The sequence below is a fragment of the Marmota marmota genome, unplaced genomic scaffold, assembly GCF_001458135.2.
Source record: "Marmota marmota marmota unplaced genomic scaffold, marMar, whole genome shotgun sequence".
NCBI lineage: Eukaryota > Metazoa > Chordata > Mammalia > Rodentia > Sciuridae > Marmota > Marmota marmota.
The window spans coordinates 34,957,669-34,968,369 of record NW_025999982.1 but is presented as its reverse complement, the minus strand read 5'-3'; the positions used below and the strand labels follow the sequence as shown (position 1 = coordinate 34,968,369).

The following is a 10,701-nucleotide window of genomic DNA, read 5'->3' as shown; positions in this document are numbered from 1 at the left end:
TTACCAATAAATAAATGAAACAGGTTCAGTGGCTTTAAATATATTCAATTTGTAGAAATATCAGTATCAACAATCTCCAGAACTATTCAATTTGTAAAACTGACACTGTATCCATTAAACATTAATTCCCCATTTCCTTTCCCCAAAGACCCTAGCAACTACCATTGTATTTTGTCTCTATGAATTCAACTACTCCAGGTAACTCATATAAGTGAAATCAAACTGTATGTGGGGATGAACCCCTATAATGTCAATGTCTTGATAGACTGAGGCAAGAGGATCCCTCAAAGCCAGCCTCAGCAAATTAGTGAGACCCTGTCCCAAAAATGAAAAATAAAAAGGGATAGGGATGTATGCACCCCTGGATCCAATCCCTAGTACCAATTTTTTTTTTTTTTTTTTTTTCTGCTCCTGTTGAAATGAACTCCAATACCAGGCTTTTCCAACTAGCAGGCAGCATGCATGGCCTGTGGTAAATACAGGAAATCACAAATGTGACCAACTTTTGTTGGAAGCTGACTATTGTCAATAATGGGGGATTTTTATGAAGTAAATGGATTGACTAAAATTATGTTAGCTTATTTTTTAAAAATATTTATTTTTTAATTATAGTTGTGCACAATAACTTTATTTTTATGTGGTGCTGAGGATCGAACCCAGGGCCTCGCACATGTTAGGTGAGAGTTCCTCCACTGAGCCACAACCCCAGCCCCAGCCTATTTTTTCATAGTAGCACTTTTTGGCTACTAGCACCAGAATGTAGACTGTTTTATAATTTTAAAGAGGCTTCATTTTTTTTTTCATAATAGGACATAGTCTACTACTGAAAGAGGTTTTACATTCTAAAGCAAATGGCATGGGCTGGGGATGTGGCTCAAGCGGTAGCGTGCTCGCCTGGCACGCGTGCGGCCTGGGTTTGATCCTCAGCACCACATACAAACAAAGATGTTGTGTCCGCCGAAAACTAAAAAATAAATAAATATATATATATATATTTTTAAATAAAGCAAATGGCATAACCAATAACCTAAAACAAACATTTTCCATCAAATATTTTTTCAGTGAGTTAATATTGTAATGGATGTCACTAAAACCCTGAAGTTTCTTTATACCTGTAGTGTCACTAGGCCCGGATTATGGCTGTCAAAGAGTTCCCAAAGCTGTTATTATATTGTTTAATTTTGCCCCACTCCCCATGGTACTGGGGATTAGACCTAGGGCCTCTCACATGCTCTACCACTGAGTTACACCCCCAGCCTTTATATTCCATTTAATAGGCATCCGTTCACTACTTTTACACCTATATTTAACTTCTTAGAAAAGTTTAAAACAGTGATTTTACTTCTGAGCTAAACAGGCAGCACAAGATATTTTTAGTGTATATATACACACAATATGGTATTGAATTAATATTGTCTCAGTAATTATAATTTTGCCCCAAAGTAGCTATAATGACTAAAAGAAAACTTATAACCTTTTGAAATTATTAATCAAGGATCAAAAAGAATTCACCATTTGTAAATGATCGAGGATTGCAAATACTTTTTAATGGTTACTGATTTGCTTTGAACTTGTGATCCTCTTGCCTCAGCCTCCAAAGCCACTGGGATTACAGGTGTGTGCCACTGTGCCTGGCTAGTCTTCCTTAGCCAGGTTACCAAATAAGTTTCCACACTGTGGATGATAGGAACCAATGATGATTTCTAATCTTTCTACTTTATAGGTTTTTCATCAATGCTCAAAAACTATTACTGATGAAAATTTCCTGAAGAAATACATAAATCTTAGAAATTAACTGATTCTGGATTTTTTTTGGGGGGGTGGGGTGGGGCGCAGTACTGGGGATTGAACTTAGGTGCACTCCACCACCAAGCCACATCCCCAGTCCTATTTTGTATTTTATTTAGAGACAGGGTCTCACTGAGTTGCTTAGTGCCTTGCTTGCACTGAGGCTGGCTTTGAACTCACAATCCTCCCATCTCAGCCTCTTGAGCCACTGGGAATATAGGTGTGCATCACTATACAAGTCTGAATATTTTATGTAGTCTCAATTTTTAGCTCTAACAAATAGAGGGCTTTATTATTGCTTCCTAACCTAGTATAATTAGGCAAAAGTTTGCTAACTTTCAAAACAAGTTAAAAATAAACCTTTCATTTGGACACTTCACAGTTAAAGTCCTTATGAGCAGACAGATCTGCAAGTTGAAGTTTCTGATGCATAATTTTGTATAGTTATATGAGTAGGCTGACTGTATTATAGCTCCTGAGAGAGAGTGTACACTGTTGTTGACCATTTTTCTTTTAGAAACAACAACAACAACAAAAACACAATTATAATCTCTGTCCTCTTCATAAATTAATGACAAACCCATAAAAACCTACTAAGGCTATTTTCATGGGTGTTAAAATCATTCTTATTTACTATTTATGATCTTGTATAGGTTAAATTATTTACATACTCTTTAAAAGTCTTCTATGAATTGAAAGCTATAACTCTGTTTCTTGAAGTTTGTCTGTATCATGTAAGTATTCATCTGTTTGAGGCAGTTTATTCATAGCTCCCTGTCTTTGCTGAGTGGTCTTCACAAATCTGAGCAGATTGATGATAGCAGCAGGTGTCACTCCAGGTATGCGACTAGCAGCCCCAATCTAGGAAAGAAAACGAGAACTATAAGTTAATTATATCAAATCAAATTATCTTCCTCCTAACAACCTTAAAGTGTAGTCTATAAAAAATTTAGGGATTGAAATGGGGTCTGGCTATGTTAAAACTCCTGGGCTGAAGTAATCCTCCTGCCTCAGCTTCCAAAGTAGCTGGGACTGCAGGCATGTACCACCATGCCCAGTTCCTTTTTTAAATAATCATTGTTTTTTTCTTTTCTTTCCTTTTGGTAGTGGGATTGAACCCAGGGCCTCATACATGCCAGGCAAGCACCCTACTACTGTGTTATATCCCCAGCCCTTTTTATTTTTCATTTTTGGGACAGGGTCTCGATAATTTGCTGAGATTGGCTTTGAACTTGGGATTGTCCTGCCTCAGCATACCAAGACACTGGGATTACAGTTGTATGCCACCATATCCGACTACAACCCTTTTTTATTATTTTACTTTGAGGCAGGGTCTTTGTTGCTCAGGATGGCCTTGAACTTATGATCCTCTTGCCTTGGCCTCCTGAATAGTTGGGATTACATGCATATATAACTACACCTGGTAATATCATTATCTTAATATATCTGCAAAACAACCTTGTAAAGTTAAGAAATGTGATTATTATTTGTTTTCACCTCAGAGAAGTTAAAATGATTTGTACAAGTTCACAAAACTAACATGTTAGATTATCTACTTTTTCTATTCATTAAATTAAGAAAAATCGCAATAGAGTTCCTTTCTTCAAATACAGGTCCATAGTTCCTTAACTGAAATGCTGGAGGCCATAGGTTTTGGTACTAAAATGTAATATTATATATAAGGTAATATCCTCAATGGTGAATGTAGGTAACACCCTACAATTTTAGTCCCATTAATACTTTGGTAGTGTTTTTTTTTAGTTCTTCTTTTGCAGTACTGGGGATTGAATCTGTGGCCTTGCATAAGCTAGGCTAACACTACAAATGTAGCCCTTTTTATTTTATTTTGAGACAAGATCTCATTAAGATCAACAGTATATTTTTATAGACAAATGTATGACTATTCATTCTAAGTGGTGAAAAGACCAAGTAGCTTCATCTCACTTATTAAATAAGTGTGGAGCAAAATGTTTTGTTTTGTTTTTGTACCGGAGAGGGAACCCAGGGCTTCAAGTACTCCAGGCAAGTGCTCTACCATTAAGGTACACTCTGCACCTGTGGCAAACTTTTGTCAGAGCTTTTTGTATTCTGGAACTGAGACTAAGGAGCTGTAAACTCCTATGGTAAGTGCTGCCCAGTTGAACTTTCTGTGATGATGGAACTCTTCTGCAACATTTGCAGTGTAGTAATGAACTGTGCAATATGGTACAAATTAATGACATGGCTCCTGGGCTCTTGAAATGTGGCTCATAAGACCGAAGAGCTAAATTTTAAATTTAATTAAATTAACATAAATGGCCACATTTGGCTAGCGGCTATTATGCTGGACACTGTAACCTATGAATACCCATAACCTAAAATCAATGAGAAGGGAGAGTTCTAGAATTTAAGGCCCATTTATCAAGTTTCCATGAAGTCTATTGCTAAGAATACCATATTATATTGATGAAATCACTCCTCCCAGTAAAAAACAGCCCCACCCCATTTGTTTATATACATCATAGTTCAGTAAAGAGCCTTTTTATTTTGTGAACCATTATGAAAAAATATGCTGCCCAGGAAACTATGACATGCTATCAATTTTTTAAGACATAACCTAATCTAGAGATGATAATATGTGAAAAAAAGGGGCATCTCAGATATCTTTAAACATTTATTAGAATCCTTATACCATAACAAAGTAGCTTTTTTATTTTATTTTATTTTTAAACTTTGCTTCTGTTCACTATTTTACACACCCACACACCCCCACACCCAGTAAAGCTGAAGCACAGGGCAGGGAAACGGCTGACTCCCCTTTCTCCTATTTGCTTCTAAGGCAACACTATGGAACTCTAAGGGAGGGATCAAGTAGTAATTTGAGAACCACTAAAACGTATTACATTTTAACATGGTAGTTTCCTTTAAGTCATGCACACACACACACACACAATAACACATATTTTAAAAAGATTAAAATACTAGCTCTTTATAACTTTTTCCTATTCCACTGCTTGCTTTCTTACCGTCTGTGGGCGACTGAAATGTAGTTTCTCTCGAACTTCATGGGACAAAGACACATCCCTTAGAGTCAAATAGTCTAGGTCTTTTGGCAGCTGGAGAGCTTCTTCTCGTTGAACTTCCTTTATTTCTTGTAGCTGATGGTTCAATACTGATTCATAAGTGGCTGGGGAACAAAATTAGAATTATATTAAAAAAAAAAGAATTATGTTATGTACTCAGATTATACTAATAACCTACATTTATATAGCCTTTTACCTTTTGTAAAGAGCTTTTGCATATCATCTCATTCAATACATCACAACACTGAGAGAGAGGTGGAGCAGATGAAGAAACTGAGGCTAAGATAAAGGGAGCGTCTTGTGTGCTAACAACAAAATTCTGTCTGTCAGTTTAATGGATATCTTTTTATTTCAAATATGGAAAAAAATTTATTTTTATTTTTTTAGATAGACCTTTATTTTTTCATTCATTTATTTATATGCAGTGCTGAGAACTGAATCTAGTGCCTCATACATGTTAGTGCTATCCAACTGAGCCACAACTCCAGCCCTCAAAGATGGAAAATTAAGTTAAGAAATAATTTGTGCCAGTAGTGGTGGCACATGCCTGTAATCACAGTGACCAGGAAAGCTGATGCAGCACGATCACTGTTTGAAGCCAGCCTCAGCAACTTAGCAAAGCCCTAAGGAACCCTACAAGACCCTGTCCCAATATACATAAAAAGGGCTGGAGATGTAACTCAGTGGCAAAGTAGCCCTAGGTTCAATCCAGTACAAAAAATGAAAGAAAAAAAAATGCTTTTCCTGTCAGTGCAAATCTTGGTTGAAACATTTACCTCAATAGGCTATGGGTTCAAATTTTAAGTCCTAATGGTAAGATATTTTTCTACAATGGTTCTCTGAATGACCTCCATATAAAACTATAATAGATTAATTATATTTTCTTGCAATACTGAAGGGATTGAATTCAGAGTATAGCACATGCTAGGGAAGTGCTTTATCACTGAGCTGCATCCCCAGCCTTTTAATTTTATTTTGAGACAAAGTCTCCCTAATTTGCCCAGGCTAGCTTCAAACTTGTAAACCTCCTGAGTCAACCTCCTAAGTACCTGGGATTATGAGCCAGGTATATGCCACCATGCCTGCCTCCAAAACTATAATTTTTAAAGTAGAGCTTCTTAGTTAACAACACTTAACTTATTTAGCACAACTGGAGATTGAACCTAGGGCCATGTATACTGTGCTATATTCCTGTACTTTTTATTAAAAAAAAAAAAAAAAAAAATTTTTTTTTTTTTTTTTTGGTACTGGGGATTGAACCCAGAGGTGCTTAGCAGTGAGTTACATCCCCAGTCCTTTTTATTTCTAATTTTGAGACAGAATCTCAGTAAGTTGCTAAGGGCCTCTTTAAGCTGCTGAAGCTGGCCTCAAACTTGTGATCCTTCTGCCTTAGCCTGCCAAGTCATTGGGATTATAGGAATGCACCTCAGTGTCCATCCAACATTACTTCTTGTCCATTAATATATTATTACTTGTATTGGATCATTTGGAAAAATGATTCTAGAATTTGATGTAAATACCACACCATCATACATCATCCAGTTTTTCCTACCCTTCTCCCCATATCATCCTGTTACGTACCTTTTCTTTTTTCTTTTTCTGTACTTTTTAATTACATAATTTTCCAGGAAAATCTATCAAAATGCAGAAGCAAATTCTCTGTATTTTTGTGTTAAAAAACTTTATCACTGGGATTACACATGTATGCCACCACGTCCAGCCTTGTTTTGTTTTGGGTACCAGGGACTGAATTTAGGGGCATTAGACCACTGAGCCACACTCCAGCCCTATTTTATATTTTATTTAGAGACAGGGTCTCAGTGAGTTGCTTGGCACCTTAGTTTTGTTGAGGCTGGTTTTGAACTCATGATCCTCCTGTGTCAGCTTCCTGAGCCACTGGGATTACAGGTGTACACCATTGTACCTGGCAATAGCTCCTAATTGATCTGTTGTTCATTCATAATTTGTACAAATGGAAGAGTATATAGATATCTTAAGTAACAAATTATTTTCTACCTTCTATTTTCAGTCTTTCAGCCAGTTCTCTACATTGAGTATACTTCTTCAAGGATTCTGGAACAGCCTTGGCTAGTAATTCCATGTCAACTTCCTCATATTTTAGAACATCTAGAGCTCTGCAAATATACAAAAAGATCATTAACATAAGGATCTATTATAAGAACAAGATTCCTTGGAATAATACCAAATCTCAGAATAACCAAAAAATACCTTAATTCTTTCTATGTACATTGAGCAAACACAGCACTATCTGTAGAACAATATAACTTCAGTAGGATTTACTATTTGATTCGCCTTAAATCCTTATCATGAGAATTAAGATGTTGATAAGAGTAGCATGGTTATAATTCATTTGTCCTTCCTTTTGTGTAATAACAGAATATCTTCTAATAACAAGGGTTTCAAGAATTCTAAAGAATAAGGAAAGTGCTTCACATCTAAGCTATGCTTTATATCTAAGCTATGCTAAGTCCTAGTATCCTGTGAGTTATCCTTTTGCATGCTGGGAAGCACAAAGGAAATCTCCTGCCATTTTTTTGTGTGGTGCTGGGTATCGAACCCAGGGCCTTATGCATGTGAGGCAAGCACTCTACCAACTGAGCTTCACCCCCAATCATGCCCCCCACTTTTTTTGGGTACTGGGGATCAAACTCAGGGGCACTTGACCATAGAGCCACCTCCCCAGCCCTATTTTGTATTTAGAGACAGGGTCTGACTGAGTTGCTTAGCGCCTCGCCATTGCTGAGGCTGGCTTTGAGATTCTCCTTTATCAGCTTCTCTAGCCCCAGGAATTACAGGTGTGCACCACAGAGCCCAGCTCCTGCTTCTTGACAAAACTCTTTAAGGAAGAACAAGAAGACACTGTATGTTTAAATCTCTGCAAAACAAACGGACAAAAATGATATAAGAGTTTAAAAAGTATTCTTCTAATCTGATATTTTCTTCTAATTAGTTTACACACATGACCAAAACAATATGCCTAAACACTAATGCTACAGGTAGATCAGGTGAGATTTCCATTAACTTGATTTACTAGCACTTGCTGATATCAAATTAGTGAGAGAAATTTCAGGTGCATTTAGTCTTGAGAAATACTGATGCTTCTCTGGTCAGTTTAATCACCTTTATACTGATCTTGGGCCTTCCCTTTTGGTATCACCCACCTTTAACCCTAATTTGACTCCAGATACTACCCCAAGGTGGAGCTAACTAGATCACTTCTTGCTCTATTATTTTCTTACTTCATTTACATGTGGCCTTTTTTTGGTTATAATTTGATTAAAAAATTAAGGCCAATGGCATTTTTTTTTTTTTAACAAAAATAGAACTTTTCTTTTTTCTTTTTTGGTATCAGGGATTGAACCCAGGGGTACTTAACCACTGAGCCACATTCCTAGCCCTTTTTTTTTAAAGACATGTCTTGCTAAGTTATTTAGGGCCTTGCTAAGTTGCTAAGACTGACTCTGAACTTGTGATTCTCCTGCCTCAGCCTCCCGAGCTGCTGGTATAACACGTGCGTGCCACTGTGCCTAGCAGAAAAAGAACTTTCAAGTTAAAATTTATATGGAATCTCAAGGGTACACATAATCAAAATAATTTTGAAAAAAGAACATGGTTGAAGGACTCATACTTTCTAATGTCAAAACATATTATAAAGGGACAGTAATCAAAACATTGTGGTACTGGTGCCAGGCATGGTGGAAACCACATATAATCCCAGCAACTTGGGAAGCTGAGGCCGGAGAACAGAAAGTTCAAGACACCTTGAGCAATTTAGTGAGACTCTTAGCAACTTTATGATATCCTGACTCAAAAAATAAAAATAAAGTTCTGGAAACCTGTTGCACAACAATGTGAATATAGTTAACACTATTGTTCTGCACACTTAAAATGGTTAAAATCGTAAATTTGCAGGGCACAATGGCACATTCCTGTAATCCCAGTAGGCTGAGGCAGGAGGATCAAAGTTCAAAGCTAGCCTTAGCAACTAAGTGAGGCCCTAAGCAGCTGGTGAGACCCTGTCTCAAAAAAAGGGTTGGGCATGTGGTTCAGTGATAAGGCACCTTTGGGTTCAATCCCTAGTATCACACACACACACACAAAAAGGTATATTTTGTTTTTTGCCAAAATAGAATAAAATAAAATAAAAGGTTGACTAAGAGTGGTACATAATAAGTTCAACGTTTGCCAAGACTTTCGTTCTATTTGGTTGAGCCCTGACAATTACCCTTGGCTTACCTCATTCCTATGGTCTCAAGATTGCAGAATATCCTAATTTTGTTTGGTTCTCCACAGGTTTCACTGACCTGTATAGTTCCCATGAATTTACTGCCTTAATTCATTTTATATCTATTTATCAATTTTGGTATTTTTATCTCTTTTAAAAAAAACTATTATTTGATAAATTTTGTCCACCCATAACCAATTAAATTAATTACCAAGTCAACAGAATGTCAATACTGCCCTCCTAAGTCTTCCTAGGCCTTCTAGCCAACCATACCTATAGACAAATCTATTATCACAATCATGTATTATTACCCTATGCAAATACTTGATTCCTCAGCTGTTTCTCAATTGGGTCTACTCTAAGAAGGTCTCAGAATTCTCTCACCACAGTAAATGGTCAGTTTTGTCATACTCTAGTAGATGAAACAGGTCAACTCATTGCAGAGGCTTTATCAGATAAACTATAAAAAAACCAACCATATAACTGAAAGCAGAAATGGTTGTCTTTTCAGAAATTATAGAACTGGGGTTGTGGCTCAGTGGTAGAGCACTTGCCTAGCATATGTGAGGAATTGGGTTCAATTCTCAGCACCACATATAAATAAGAGAGTTGTTAAGAATAAAGGTGGGTCCTGAAGCTCTGGCTTTCAGCTTTAATGTGTGACCTTAGCACATCCAATCATCAATGTGAAACCATATACTTCCATGACACCTTCACCACAGGCCAGAAAGATAGAGCTGCCCAATCTTTCAGCTTTCAAAATGGTGAAATAGATAAATCTCTTTTCTTATATAAAGTATCCTACATGAGGTATTTTATTATTGTACTAAAAACTGACTAATACAGTTGGTAAGCAAATATATTAACTGCTATAGCCTGAATGTTGATGTCTCCCAAAAAATTTATACTTTGGAACCTAATATGATATAGTATCACCAATGTGATATTATTAAGAGCAGAGTCAGCCCTGATGAATGGGATCAGTGCCCTTACAAAAGAGGCATTAGGGAGCTTGTTTGTCCTTCTGCCACATGAGGATGCAGCAGAAAGGTGTCATTTTTTTTCTCTTTCCACATATTTTATTGATGCATTATAGTTGTACATAATGATGGAGTCTGCTGTTATATATGTGTATATACACACAATATAACAATATAATTTGGCCAATATCTCTCCTTAGCACTTTCTCCCTCCCTTCCTGCCCCCAACCCCTTGGTCACTTTCCTCTAGGGATCTCCCTTTGATTCTCATAAGATCCCTGCCCCCCACTTTTCATTTCTTTTTTCCTCTCTAGAGAAGATATCATTTTATTTTTATTTTTAAAAAAAAAAAAAAATTTTTTTTTCCTTTAATTGGTTGTTCAAAACATTACAAAGCTCATGACACATCATCTTTCATACATTTGATTCAAGTGGGTTATGAACTCCCATTTTTACCCCAAATACAAATTGCAGAATCACATCAGCTACACATCCACATTTTTACATAATGCCATATTGACTGTTGTATTCTGCTACCTTTCCTATCCCTTACTATCCCCCCTCCCCTCCCCTCCCCTCTTCCCTCTCTACCCCATCTGCTGTTGTTCAATTCTCTCCCTTGTTT

The 10,701-nt window shown here is 36.8% G+C and overlaps 1 protein-coding gene across 2 annotated transcripts in view; it reads right to left on the bottom strand.

Annotated features, from left to right (window-relative positions):
* Nucleotides 1-1,527: 1,527 nt before the first annotated feature.
* The window catches only part of Mto1 (mitochondrial tRNA translation optimization 1), a 27,007-nt gene continuing 17,833 nt past the window's right edge, over nucleotides 1,528-10,701 (bottom strand). The window contains exons 10-13 of one of the 2 annotated variants that reach the window (XM_015487908.2): nucleotides 6,867-6,985; nucleotides 4,794-4,954; nucleotides 2,460-2,649; nucleotides 1,528-1,674 (exon numbers count right to left, since the gene is read on the bottom strand). In XM_015487908.2, coding sequence (XP_015343394.1) covers nucleotides 2,488-2,649; nucleotides 4,794-4,954; nucleotides 6,867-6,985 — 442 coding nt within the window. In that variant the 3' untranslated portion in view covers nucleotides 1,528-1,674; nucleotides 2,460-2,487. Of the gene's footprint in view, nucleotides 2,650-4,793; nucleotides 4,955-6,866; nucleotides 6,986-10,701 lie in introns of both variants that reach the window. The other variant, XM_015487907.2, reaches the window with a different exon arrangement.